The sequence below is a fragment of the Akebia trifoliata genome, unplaced genomic scaffold (genome assembly GCF_017979445.1).
Source record: "Akebia trifoliata isolate Shusen 1 unplaced genomic scaffold, ASM1797944v1 Contig00279, whole genome shotgun sequence".
Classification (NCBI taxonomy): Eukaryota; Viridiplantae; Streptophyta; class Magnoliopsida; order Ranunculales; family Lardizabalaceae; genus Akebia; species Akebia trifoliata.
Window position 1 is genome coordinate 34,840 of NW_028236927.1, and position 14,788 is coordinate 49,627.

Sequence of the window (14,788 nt, forward strand, 5' to 3'; positions counted from 1 at the left end):
GGATGATCTCCTTACCAAGGAGATCATCCTCACCAAAAATCAGCCTATTCCAAAACCTCTAACCCATGTTTTGAAAAATGTTTGCCAAAATGTTTGTTGATGAACGGGACCCTATATATATATATATGATCATAGGACCTATGTAAAAACAATGTAATAATAAAAAAAATTCAAAATATGGGTTAGAGGTTTTGGATTGATCTGATTTTTTGTGAGGATGATCTCTATATCATAGAGATCATCCTAAGGAAAAAAAAAATTTAGTCCAATCTGAAACTTCTAACCCCATCAAAAGTGATTTAGAATGTAGACCGTCAATTTTTTACCAATAATTTGTAATCCACTTTTGATGGACTTAGAAGTTTCAGATTGAGTTGATTTTTTGTGAGGATGTTCTCTATGATTTTTTGTGAGGATGATCTTCTCATCATAGAGAACATCCTCACAAAAAATCAGCTCAATCCAAAATCTCTAGCCCATATTTTTAACAACCATTGTTTTTACATACGTCCCATGATCCACCCCCAAATATATATATCCACGAATGGGATTGAAATTAACTTTTACTACACAATAGGTATTAAATCCATGTTCAGCAAAAATGTTAGATTTATGAAATCAAAACCATATAGATTCAACAAATTTGAGAAATTAATTTTTATAGCCTAGTCATAATTGAAGTTAAAACGATTTTTATATGTTATATGTTGGAAACGTATAATGTCAACATATAACTCATTTTCAACTAATAGAGAAATGAGAAGCAACAAAAATGTAGAAAAATGGAGCCGTTACTTTCGTTTGTTTCAAAACATCATCAAGATATTATTTTTTCGAAAGTAGAAAAGAAAAATTAATACCTAAGAAAGAAGAGTAATTAAAATCTTAAGATTTGGGCAAAGTAGAAGATCAGGGTTTGATAGAACTAGATGAGGAGGCCGATTCAACCATTTTACTCCCTTTCTTGAGATAGAGAGACATATGAGAGAAGTCCAGAGAAGAGGGAGGAGTTTGCAAATAAAGAAAAAGTTAAGTTAAAATGTTGAAAATAAGGGTATTTTTTAGTCAATTCACACAAAATACTGTAGCATTTCAACATTATTTCCAAATATTTAAAAAAAAAAAAAAAAAAAAAATGGCCCGAATTTTACAAATATGCTAAGCCTATGGAATTGTTTATCCAAAGCCAAATCATGGCAAAACCATTGAAATCCAAAGATAAAACTTGAGGTCGCTTAAGAGAGGAAACAGTACTCTCTTTATCTGAGAACCATGCTGACCTATCTTCACCGAAGAGGGTCCCTAAAATGTCTCTCTATTCAAACCAATTGCAGGCAAAAACTAAGTATTGTTTCCTTTTATTCTTCTCTATTCTGCATTAACTGCATACTTCTTCATAGTTATTGAAATGTTCAAGCGAGCTCCCATTGCAAACTATGCTCCAAAAAGCCGTATTGGGTCTCCTTCCTTCTTCAGAAGATTGCACGTGGCAAAAGGCCGTGCTTGAATTGATTGATCTTCACATTTTTTGTAATTCACTATTTGAACAATTATAGTCTGAAATATGTTTTGAAATATACTTTCTTTATGAAATTGAAAGTTTAAATTCAAGGATCATGTTATTGTACAATTTATAAGTTATACTTCCTTAATTAAATTTACCAGTAGTATTTTAAAGAAGGAGGTGTGCATGTATATACATAAATATTCTCAACTTATTGACATGCTTTGGAGGCATTCTCAACTTGAGGGCATTTTGGAATTAGACGCTCTTGGATACCCCGAACCCACTCTGCGCTCTGGTCACCAAGGGTGAGCATCTATCAAGCCGTGGCACCAGCCAATCTGTTCAAAGTATCAGATATGTGCCTCATTGAAGGTCTTCTCTCAGGGCTGGTCTGAACACAAGCTAATGCGATTTTCAACACAGCAACGATCTCTTCTTCCTTGTCTGGCTCCCGAGCTAAGAATGGATCTAAGACATCGCCAAGTGGCTGCTTTTCTTCAATGCAGTACTGAATCCATTGAACAAGATCCATTTCTGTTGTGCCAACTTGGACCACGGGTGATCTTCCAGAGATCATTTCTAGTAAAATCACCCCAAATGAGTACACATCCCACTTCTGTGAAGGCTTTACGACTTTCAGGGCTTTGGGAGCATGATAACAAGAACTTGGATTCATGGTCGAACTAACCATTAAAACATCAGATGGTGCGTTGTGATGTTGTTTTTGGGATGCCATTTGATTAGACTGGAGTGTTGGGGATCCACCACCGATATTGGCAAGGCGTCCAAGGCCAAAATCAGAGATTTGGGGTTCCATGTTCTCTCCAAGAAGTATATTGTTTGGCTTTAAATCTCCATGAACGTACTTTTTGGGACTGAATTCATGCAAATAAGTCATGCCCTTGGCTATTCCTTTCATTATTCTCAATCGAACAGACCAAATTAGAGGCACGAAGGATACCATTCCAGCTTTCCCTGATAACAAGAGGAAACAATCAGCCCTAAAATATAAAATGCACAAAGAAGAAGAGATGAGACCGATACACTACGTCAAGAAAGAAATTACAGCTCATATTCTCCCAATACCTCACTCAAATGTCCCAAACCCAGGAATCCTAGTTTCAACTTTTGATCTCGCTCTTTTGTAACCCTAAGATGAGAAGCATTACACTATACATACCTTGAAACCTAAAATACCCGATTTGGGTATAATTGTCAACTAAATTCAAGACATGTATGACAACCATGGTTTCAAAACTCGTCCAAGACTATAAGACGTATCATCCGCTTTAACTCGGTATCAAGACTGAACGATAGAAACGCACAAGTCACCTTTTTGACCGAGATTAATACCACACTTTCAATCTTTTGATTTTTTGAATGAGATGTCTCAAACGCATCGTCTCAAATGTATCGGATAACTTGTCTGAGACGACTTGGTATCAGGTCTGACGAGACGAGCCACGAAACCGAATTTTAAAACCATGATAACAACAAAAAAATAAGTTTTTTTTGATAAATAAAATAGAAGACAATTAAATCAACAGTAAGCCAAGCAAGAAAGAAAATTGAATTTTGGGAAAATGGGGGTAGGAGAAACATACCATGAAGTGCTGTCGAGAGGTTACCATTAGGTACGTAATCATAGATGAGCAACTTCTCGTCAATGGACCAGTAATAGGCTCTCAAAGTTACAATGTTTGGATGCTTAATCTTTCCGATCGCTTCTACTTCAGTCTGAAACTCCTTAAACCTTTGAGATCCATCTTCACCCAATCTTCTCACGGCTAATGTTTGTCCCTTTTCCAGAACAACTTTGTACACGATCCCAATTCCACTCTTACCAAGAACAAAGGCAGATGCCTTAAGAAGCTCATCAAGATCAAAACCCAACTCTGTATCTAACGGTACAAGATCATAATGCTTGACATTGTCTGATAGAGTCTCCGACTCATCTTTTCTAAAACACAGATATTCCTTCTTCCCTCTTCTCCCCCCCTTCTCATAATTACTATCATCCTCATCTTTAACATCTCTACACGCACACATCCTCCCATAACAATAAGAGAACAACAACCCAACGACGAAAATACCGACAACATCCCCTACAACGATAGCGATCACAGCACCCTTACTCAGACCTTTTCCTTTTCCTTTTCCACTCTTATTCCCATTAGCCGCGGTCATGGATGTGTTATTACTCGGTATAAAAGGAAGTGAGGATGGAGTGTCCAAAGGATGACACGGGTTCTTCAATGGAGGGCCGCAAAGCCCTGAATTCCCGATAAATGCGGTCGGTCCCCTATTCTCTAGAGCACCATTTTGGGGTATCGGCCCACTTAGATCGTTATAACTGAGATCAATATATACCTTCTCAGGAAGTTTTCCCAGGCTCGCTGGTATTGAACCAGAGAAGCGATTATGGGATAGATCTATCGTTCCTTGCAAGCTCGATAGATTGCCCATGTCACTAGGAATCGAACCGTTTAATAGATTGAAGGAAAGGTCAAGCTTTTCTAGAGAAACCAAATCAGAACCAAACTGAATTGGTAGAGAACCAGTGAGATTGTTTCGACTGAGAACAAGAGATTTTAATCTCTTGCATTGGATTAGCGATGTGGGTATTGAACCATTGATCGAATTCTGGGATAAATCCAAAGTCTGGAGGTATTTAAGATTACCAATCTCAATAGGGATAGACCCAGATAAGGAATTTTCATAAAGGACTAAACTTTGTAATCCATGAGCTTTGAAGAGCTCAACATCTAAGCTCCCATTGAACTTGTTGTTCCTTAGATTAATATGTCTAAGAGCAGAGAGAGACCCAAGAGCTGAAGGAAGAAACCCAATAAGTTTCTTCTTTGGGATACTAAGAGAAGAAACTTTTCCTTCTCTGCATGTAATCCCATTCCATGAACAAGGAGTTTCATCTGAAGAGTTCCAGTTTTTCAGAGACCCTTCTGGGTCTTCACTTATAGCTTTTTTGAATGATAAAAGAGCCAATCCTTCATCATTCAAGGAACCCACAAGAATACATGAGTTGCAGAGAAGAAAAATTAACCAAACCAGAGAGAAACCCATCACTAAAAACTTCAACTAAAAAAAAAAAAGTGACCGTTGGAGCTAGTCCAGAGCAGAGAAATGGGTTTTACAGGGCTTACTTTCTCTCCAGAGATGTTTATGTATGTGACTAGACCTTGAATCAAAGAAGAATAAGAGAGACTGATCGAGAGGAAGAGGTGAAGAAGAAGGTAAAGCTTTGGAGTTTCAGAGAGCCTTGGAGAATGAGATTTATAGGGGAAATTAGGTTGACTAGAGAATCCATATATCACCGTTAAAATCCTTTATGTTCCCCAATTCCTATTTTCTCGCGATATTTTGTAAAAACACATTGGAACCAACTACTTGCAGATCACAAGTAGCCGGTTGCAGCCCAACTTTAGTAAAACACATTCTTATGATTTTAAAAATCTCTAGTTTATTCCAATTGGTTACTAGTTGCACCTCACATGCAGTAAACAACTCTCTCTCACAGATTTAGCTTGTTTTGCCCTTGTGCTTCAACCAATATATACAGGAAAGGGATTAGCAACCAATGGTGAGAGCCAACGAAGGCAACCAATTTGTTGCAACATTAAATCTACTACAATCATAGTTTTTAAATTCGGTATCGCGTCTCGTCTCGTTCAGCTCCGATACCGAGTCATCTCGGACGAGTTTTCCAATATGTTTGAGACATCTCGTGAGATAACTCAAAAAATTACATTGTGAGACATAAAACTTGGTCAAATGACTTTGTGAGTTGGTCTCGTTCAGCTCTGATATCGAGTTAACTCAGGCAATACGTCTCGGTCTCGGACGAGTTTAAAAACTATGACTACGATCTAATGCTGCAAATTGATTGCCATTTTAAACTTTAAAAATTATAAACTCCTCCCAGCTGTTTCATCTAATCTTATTTAAATTCACTTATGTCTTCCCTAACCCTCTCCTCCTACGACTCAACATCTCCACAATGACTCTAATGATGATCATGACAAATTTGATAAGCATCTCTCTCTCTCTCTCTCTCAATTTTTCCCTTTTTTCCTGTATGTGTGTGCGAAAAGCTCAAAGCTCTCCATTAATGAAGGGATGGTACAAGACAATGCAATGAAGATTGAAGCTCGATGATTATGATAATGATGGAGGCTATGATGGAGATTGAATCTCATTGGAGGAGGGTTAGTGTTAGATGATCAAAAGAGATTGAGAAAGAGAAAGAGTTAGAGAGGTGGGTTAGGATTCTAGATAGAAGCTTAAATGATAGAGAGAAAGCTATTGATGTTGTTTTAATTGGGGGAAGGGTCTATGTAATTATTGAAAAATATATAAGTTACCTTGGCAATCAATTTGCACCGTTAGATCTTAAAATCTAAGAACTCTTTCCATGTTCAAGGGCTTACGAGTTTTGTTCTACATGGGTTAGAAGTCTCAGAACGGGTTAATTTTGGTGATAATGATCTCTATTGTGAGGAGATCATCTACACCATAAATCAATCCATTCTAAAACTTCTAATCCCATCAAAAGTGATTTAGAAAAATGGAAAATACACGATTCTTCAACTTGTAAACATCGGGTTAGAAATTTTAGAATGGGTTGATGTTTGGTGAGGATGATCTATATTCAAACCTATCTAGGACCAAACATGTGGTCCAAATAGTTGGCTCTTGAATATTTCCCATACATATATATGGGAAATGTTCGACATCCTACATATTTTGTCTTACATGAGTTAGAAGTTTTGGAATGAACTGATTTTTTATGAGGATAATCTTTATGATGAGGAGATCATTCTTACCAAAAATCATCCCATTCCGAAACTTCTAACCCCATGTTTACAAGTTGAATAATTGTTGGTTGTCCTTTTTTTTTTTATAAATCACTTTTGATAAGTGAGAGATCATCCTCATAAAAAATTAGCCCATTCCAAAACTTCTAACCCATGTGAGACAAAACACATATGTCAAACATAGGGTAAAATATAGGGTGCCAAATGTGACCATATATATATATATTTATGGGAAATGTTCGGCACCAAACATTTTGGCAAAACATTTTTCAAAACATGGGTTAGAAGTTTTGGAATTGGCTGATTTTTGGTAAGGATGATCACTATGGTGAGAAGATCATCATCACTAAAAATCAGCCCATTCCAAAACTTCTAACCCCATCAAAAATGATTTACAAAAAATGGACGGTCCACGATTTTTCAACTTGTATACATGGGGCTAGAAGTTTTGGAATGGGCTGATTTTTGGTGAGGATGATCTCCTCACTATAGAGATCATCCTCACCAAAAATCAGCCCATTCCAAAACTTCTAACCCATGTAAGACAAAAATGGTTGGCTAAAATGTTGGCCAAAATGTTTGGTTCTGAACGGGACCATATATATATATTAGAGTTTAGTCATGCCTATCAGCACAAACATCCTCTTTGAGGTCAAGGCTTAGAAGTGGAAAGGTAATAAAGTTTATTAGAGTTTAGTCATGCCTATCAGCACAAACATCCTCTTTGAGGTCAAGGCTTAGAAGTGGAAAGGTAATAAAGTTTGATGAATATTATGGAAAAAATAGGTAATAGTGGAAATACGGTAAAGTTGGAGGGATATTCTTGAAAAGGAGATAGAAGATGAAAGACAATAACTTTCATCTTCTCTTTCTTTTCCAACTATATTCCTCTCTGAAGCTCATTTTTGGAAAAAAAAATAATACAAATTGTGGGGGGAGCCACAATTGTGGATCTGAAGTAGGTCGATCGATAGGTAAGTCAAGTGGTGGTATTAATACTTCAACGACTTGTAAAAGAATTAAATGCTTGAACAAGATAATGAATATGGTCTCAAACACCTAACAGTAAGCTAACAGCGAGCCTAGAACCAACAATAAAGAAGCTAGCAGTAATGTTCTCTCTATTCTATTTTCTGGTTTGAACTAAAAATAGGAAGTGAACTACGAAATAGAGAGACGTGAATAGTTCTAGAGATTGTTCCAATTAGGGGAATTCAGAATCTGGAAGAGGTGGGACGCATAAGCTGGATTTGAAACTCTTTCCTAAAAAAAAGACTTCAGATTTAAATGAGGACGGAAAGTGTTTGATGAAAGTCCTCTAAAAGGTTTGAGAGCCTCAATGGAAAAATTGATAGAAGAATCGAGCATCTAGAACCAGAGGGGATACAAGCAGGTTAGAGAAGACTTTGAAATAGACCTGGTGGAAACAAAAGATGAACCTTCCCCAGGAGACTTCGGCCAAAAATGGACAAGTTTTGATGGCATCAGCCTACGACCTTCTTGGAGCAGAGGCAGAAGAGGGCTAGTTCGAGAAAGAGGAAGACCCCTTGGGTATTAACTAACATAAATTGGATCGAATCCTTCAATAACTCTGAAGCTGAATTTCACCCTTCAAGAATATCTGACCACAACCCAATGTCTGTTAAAATGAGCAATGACAACAACAATAAACTAAAGCTGTTCAAATTCTTTAACTTTTGGACTGAAGATGAGAAGTTCCAAGAAGTTGTCAAGGCCAGTGGGGAAGTGCCCATGAGAGGTAACCCGATGTATAACGTTGTGTTGAAACTTAAGAGGCTTAAGGCAGTCCTCAAAGCTTGGAGTTCCCAACACTTTAACGAGGATAAAAAGATCTTAAAGATCACCTATAAGCAACTAGAAAGAATTCATCAAGCCATCCAAGAACAACCCCTAAACAAGGAGCTTCCAAATGAGGAGAGGAACATTGTCTTTCGATATCAAGAGGTGGCCAAGAGAGATAAAGCATGCATCTGACATAAATCCAGGATTAATTGGCTTAAACTTGGAGATTCAAACACCCCCTTCCTCCACAAATTCTTGTTAGCTAGAAGAGCTCGAAACAAGAAATCTTTAATTCAGGACAATAATATTGCTTGGCTCAACAAGGAAGAAGAGTTGGAACAAGAATTCCTCAGCTACTACAACAAACTCTTTGGAATCTACTATCTCACTGAGATTCAAGACCAATATATCCAACTCAAGAAGTTAAATGCCTCCTCAACTAACATGCATAGGCACCCGGTTGAGGAGAATGAAATTAAAGAAGCCATCTTCTCTATGGATGGAGATAAGGCCCCTGGCCTTGATGGGTTTACAACATACTTCTACCAAAAAGCTTGGAACATAATCATCAAAGACATAATCAATGCCATTCAATTCTACTTTCAAAGGGGAAGCTGGTCAAAAAAGTTAATGCCACGACCATTACCCCTGTGCCCAAAATAGACAGGCCTATATCTGTTGATTAGTTCAGACCAATAGCTTGCTGCAACATTATCTATAAATGCATATCTAAGATCCTTGCAAATAGAATTAAAGACACCCTCGACGTCCTGATCGGCCTCTACCAATCAACTTTCATCAAAGGAAGATCGATTAGAGATAACATCATGCTCTCCCACGAGCTTGTTAGGAACTTCCATAGAGATAGAAGAGCCCCAAGTGTGTTGCTAAAATTAATCTGAGGAAAGCCTATGACTCAATCTCTTGGGAGGTAATCATTTATTGCTTGAAGAAAATGAAATTTCCTGAGAACTTCATTGCATGGATTTGGGGTTGCTTGTCCTCACCCATGTACTCTATCTCGATCAATGGTAGCCTCAAAGGTTACTTCCCTGGAAGAAGAGGGATTCACCAAGGAGACCCATTATCCCCTTACCTATTTGTTATTGTGATGGAATTTCTCTTCGTCAGACTGATGGACCTTACTAACAAGGGGAAGCTCGAGTTAATGGCAAGGTGAAAGGAACTCAAGATCAATGACCTTATATTTGCAGATGACCTAACGATTTTCTTCAAATGCAACCTCTCATCGGTTGAAGCTATGAATGAAACTTTGACTTGGTTCGGCAGATCCTCTGGGCTCAAGATGAATGTGAACAAAAGCAATGTGTATTGCTCAGGTATCAAGAACAGAGAAAAAATGAAGATAACCATGGAGCTCCAAATAACTAAAGGACACCTTCCCGTCAGATACCTTGGAATTCCTCTTACTTCAACAAGGTTAAAGCTATCTGACTGCCAACCTCTAATTACCAAACTCTCCAAGAAAATCAATACTTGGAAGGCAAGATTCCTGTCGATGGCTGGTCGAATTGAACTAATTAAGTCTGTCCTTAGTAACATGCAGGTATTCTGGACTAATGTGCTCATATTGCAAAAGAAGGTCTTAAAAGAGCTAGAAAGACTATGTTCCAGATTCCTATGGGTAAGGCCTAATATGGGAAACAAAATGCATTGTATCAGTTGGAAAAGGTAGTAAGGGACAAGAGGGAAGGAGGTCTAAGCATCCATGACCACAAAGCTGATATAACTAGGCAAATCAGGGATATTGCATCAAACAAGGAAAGCCTACGGGTTAGCTGGATTCAAAGAAATATGATCAAGGGAAGGCATTTCTGGACTATTCCCCTTCCCACTGAAGCTTCATGGATGTGGAGGAAAGTGCTTCAAAGTAGGAAAGCTATTAAAAATTTGATCTGGCATAGAATAGGGGATGGCAACAAAACCTACATATGGCATGATCTTTGAAGCGTTGTAGGGATCCTGATGCATGATAGGCAACAAGAGACCAATATAGAGTTAAGACTTCACGGGGAAACAAAAGTGAGTTATTTGGTTTGCCAAGACTCATGGATTCTCCCTATGCATTTGACTGCCACTTTGGGGCCCATATGGGACAACATTTGAACCTTAGAGCTAAATAGCACCGAAGAAGACAAAGTGATATGGAAACCAGATTCAAAATGTGCATTCACGTTGAAATTTGCTTACAAAGCCTTGCAACAACCCAACCCACAAGTCACTTGACACAAGTTAGTTTGGTTCCTTAACAACATTAAGAGACATAACCTCATGGCTTGGATTGAACAAGGGTCTTAAAACCTAGGACAAACTAATGGTCATGGGAATTACCCAACACTCGAAATGTTACTTCTGCAGGAATACCCCTGAAAAATGAAAACCACCTATTCCTTGGGTGTGACTATGCCTTCGGGTTGTGGCAAATATTGTTAAAGAGAAGCAACATCAACCATTTAAACAGCGATTGGGATTCTGAGGTAGAATGGCTGAGTAACTACATCAAAGGGAACTCCCTACGCTCACTCGTTAAAAAGCTTGCTTTTAATGCATTCATACACCACATATGGCTAGAATGATATAAAAAGAATCTTCAAGAATAGTTTCCTTCCTTCAAATCTATTGGAAAACTTCATCGTTAGAGATGTCATCCTTAAAACTAGAAGCATGGACACAACCATCAAGGACAACGCTGCAAACAGAGAGTTTATGAACTCATGGAACATCAACTCCAATTTCGAGGTAAAGAACACCGTGAGATGCAAATGGATCAACCTATTTAGGGTGAATGTGTGCTTAACACTGATGGCTCCCTCAGAGGCAATGGGGGGGAGGGGGGGAGAAGGAGTTATAATAAAAGATGACTAAGGAAGAACAATAAGAGCATTGGCAGAAATCACCCATGGGGAACCAGTTCTATACTATGAGCATTAAGTGATTCTTAAAGTTTTGGACATGGCAAAAACCTTTCACATTAGATCCCTGAATGTTAGTGAGAATTCAAAAATAACCTCGACTGCATAAATGGCCTAAACAAGATCCCTTGGAAAGAAGAGAAGCTGGTCAAAGCCATCAAAACTAAAGCCTTATTGTTCCACAAAATTGACTTTTCCTTCTATTTTAGAAAGACAAATCAAGCTGTTGATTTCTTAGCTAGTTACCTTACTGCCCCTGGTAGTATTAGGTTGGATCCTTTAAGCCTCCCTACTAATCTCAAGGCCATCATATGTAAGGATGCCTGTGGGTACGTCTATGAAAGAATGTAAGGGCCTTCTGTTTTCTGGTTGGAGGTCTACCTAACCCCCCACCCCTCCCCCCCCTTAATTATTAAAAAAAAAAAAAAAAAAAAAACAATATTCCTCTAACTTTACTTTTCTTTTTACCCATTTTTTAATAATACCCTTCAATTTTATTATCTCTATTATTTTTTTCCCTTTTTTCTAACAATATTCCTCTAACTTTATCGTCTTTTATTTTTTACCTCTTAACTACAAAAAGAGGATGCATGTGCCAGACCAACATGGGCAAATTATATATATGAGATAGGGTTATATGGACCAAAGAACCACAAGATCAACACATATTCAATGGCTGAGATTTCATGAAAAATCTCTTTAGAGTTACACTATCTAGCTCATTAAGCATTTGCACCCACAATTTTAAAACTCATTAGAAAAAAAAGTCTTTGGGTGATGATACCAAAGAACTAGGTTCAAATCCTGCCAAGACCAAGTTACTAAACTCATTAAAAATAGGTTTATCAAAAAAAAAAAAAAAAAAGACCAATTGACTCTACCATTATGGATCAATAATTTGAGTAAATAATATAAATTAAAATTTTGATGTTTCCTTTTATACATGTAAAAATTTTGTATGATTTTAAATGTGGCTATTATTAAGATATAATTTGGAATGGTAACATCTATTTCTAGATTTCTTTAAGGTCCAAATGGATTCCAACGAGTTGGACTCATCAAATCGGACTCGTGGCCTCCGAACCGATCCAAATAATTGATTCATAAAAAACATGGGTGCATGTGACTTGGTTTTCTCACGAGATATAAAGCATATGAGAAACATTCGATAAATTGACATGTGACTATCGAAGTAGCCGTTTGTCAGACTGGCCAACCCCACCTTTTAAATACAATAATTATAACTTTTCCTCTTTTACAGACCCTTCTTAAAGAAATAAATATAAATAAACCCCCTACACTCTGGAAGACTGGCGAGCGTGAACACTTCATTCCTCTTGAACCCACACACCATAAAAAAAGCAAAAGATGTACAGACACCTTTCTTTACTTTACAGCTGATAATAATATAAAATATTACTACTTTTGATAGCTGATAATCTGACTTAGACACGTGGCAACTCATTCGAGTTACCTGTCGTAATAGGCTCGGTAACTGTAGATGTGCTCTCCTCGAGATACAGCTTACGATTTCCCATAAAAAGAATGCAATTTTGTATCTCGAGGGAAGAAGATTTATGGTTTCGATCAAGTAATGTCAAGTAAATCGATTGTCCGATTGTCACGATTCTATTACTTTCTTTCCCTTTTAGCAAAACCGCCATTTAGCCTCTTAAAAACCACTTTCTTATCCCTCTTTGTGGTTTTGTCATACTGTTGAAAATAATTTTTTTTTTTTAGATTGTAGTGTGATTGACACGTGTGTAAAGAAATTTCGTGAATGAAAAAACAATAAAAATTAAAAGTCTACTAACCTTACTAAATTATTAAGCATTTCACCCTTACTAAGGGTCCTTGGACTCACCTCTTAGCATCCAAATAACATGATCTGAGGCTTACGAATTGCAGAGGATCAAAATCTATGAATTTTAAAATATATATTTTATCATTGAATTTTATTTTTAAGATTGTGAGTTATGTGCAAGTTCGATAATCGTCCATTTTCAAAATCTTGAATCTGAGTTCAAATTTTTTATTATTATTTTTAGAATTGAATTTTCGGTAAAACTTAAAGGGCTGTGGGATTGAATTTCTAATGTGATAATCAATTTGAACAAAACGACCCTTATTAATAAGGCTCAAAACCTCTCTATGATAGTAAGAAAAGGATTTCACTTATTAAAAAAAAAAAAAATAATAAAGGCCAATAATTGACGTCTTAACATTTCTCCCTAATTCTAGTAAGAGAAAAGGAAAAACAACAGCTCGTTTGGATCGTACAATTTAAAGGCAGCCAACTTTTAGATTCCAAACCCATAGAATTATTGATCGGTGAATCCCGTGAAATTTTGACTTAAGAGCCAATGTACGGAATTAATGGCAACACTTTCCCCAACTTAACATATGCGATGTTTTATCAGATAGGCCATGATATGTATACCAACAAAAGATTAGTATGTATGAAAAATTATGTACCTGAGATTTAGAGTAGATATAAAATATATTAGACTAATGATAATATAACACACTTTTTTTATACGCCCCCCTTATGTTTGCTGACCTGATAATTATATAACCATAAATATTTTTCTTATTATCCCTAAGCAAAGGATTTACGGTTCTATGATGGAGTTTATGAAAAAAGAGTGTCAAATTATCATGACTCTATATTTTAGACTGATATAATCATAACATCATGTGAAACAATTAGAAAATTGAAAATCTTATAAATAAATTATAAAGGAAAATAAAGATATGTAAATTTATCTAAAAATACCACCTACACTGCAAAAATTAAAATTGATTCTGAAGAGTTATAAGTAAGAACTAGTAAAACCATTTGCATTAGTAATTGGATCCTTCTTTGAGTCTTGGATGCATTTACTTAAACCAGATTTGATCTAGGTTGAACATATGTAACTCAGATTTGAGTTGTATGGCACACTTAATAGTAGTATTCAAATTAGGATAGATTGATTCAAGTATAGATCATGATCAAACCAAAAGTCAGATCAAGACCTCGTATCTATGGGTTTGATATAGGTCCAACACATTTTATGCTCTATGGACAAAGAATGTCAATGGGTACCTAATTACTTGAATACTCGATATATCTAGAATTGATTGATTAGCTTATCATCACAGGTCCAATTATTTTTCAATTAAGTTCTAAGTAATCATCTTAACAATGTTTAAAAACCTAAAATAGTAAAGACCTGGTAGATTTGTCAAGTAGGTTCAAATGATTCATCTGTAAAATGAAACATCAGGTACCCTACTATTCAACTTTAAGATTCCATTTACTTCAATATTCATTAATAAAACTATAATGTTCTCTTGAACCTTAAGATTCTATTTACTTCTTCCTTTCAAGCTTCATGCAAAAGATGGGATTTTTGAAGTAAAAGATTAAGAATTTGGATGGAAAAATCTAGGATTTTTAAAAAATGATTAATATGAGATTGAAAATGACAATTGGAGATGAAACTCAATTGTTTAAAATAATTTATCAAAGAAGTTGAAGAACTTGAAAATCATTGGTTTGAGAAAGAAAAATCAATAAATTTTTTGTTACATATGTAGAAAACCATTGGAAATATCAAGAGTTTTCAATAAAGGATTAAGGAAAGGTTTAGAATGATAAATTGAAAATTAGGTTCAATAGTTTAAGAATTCGATTCTATATATTTTAGCTATGCCACTATCATACTTGG

At 36.3% G+C, this 14,788-nt stretch overlaps 2 protein-coding genes across 2 annotated transcripts; one reads left to right on the forward strand and one right to left on the reverse strand.

The window, feature by feature from the left end:
* Positions 1 to 1,648: 1,648 nt before the first annotated feature.
* On the reverse strand, positions 1,649 to 4,788 carry LOC147381748 (receptor protein kinase-like protein ZAR1). The gene is made up of 2 exons (XM_086430019.1): positions 3,112 to 4,788; positions 1,649 to 2,482 (listed from the first exon to the last, which is right to left on the reverse strand). The coding sequence occupies exons 1-2, from the start codon at positions 4,586 to 4,588 to the stop codon at positions 1,824 to 1,826; spliced, it is 2,136 nt and encodes a 711-aa protein (XP_086286145.1). The 5' UTR covers positions 4,589 to 4,788; the 3' UTR covers positions 1,649 to 1,823.
* Positions 4,789 to 9,097: 4,309 nt separating this feature from the next.
* On the forward strand, positions 9,098 to 10,902 carry LOC147381749 (uncharacterized; the record flags this gene model as incomplete). The annotated part of the gene is made up of 5 exons (XM_086430018.1): positions 9,098 to 9,318; positions 9,433 to 9,709; positions 9,826 to 10,033; positions 10,522 to 10,640; positions 10,735 to 10,902. Coding segments are annotated over exons 1-5 (993 nt in total), but the record flags the coding sequence as incomplete, so codon positions are not given.
* Positions 10,903 to 14,788: the final 3,886 nt, after the last annotated feature.

Bases quoted from the DNA above. Each gene is read 5' to 3' on its own strand.
- LOC147381748 (XM_086430019.1), bottom strand. From the start codon at position 4,588: ATGGGTTTCTCTCTGGTTTGGTTAATTTTTCTTCTCTGCAACTCATGT. The intron at 2,483-3,111 runs GTATGTTTCTCC...TCTTGTTATCAG, and splicing joins CCTCTCGACAGCACTTCATG to GGAAAGCTGGAATGGTATCC.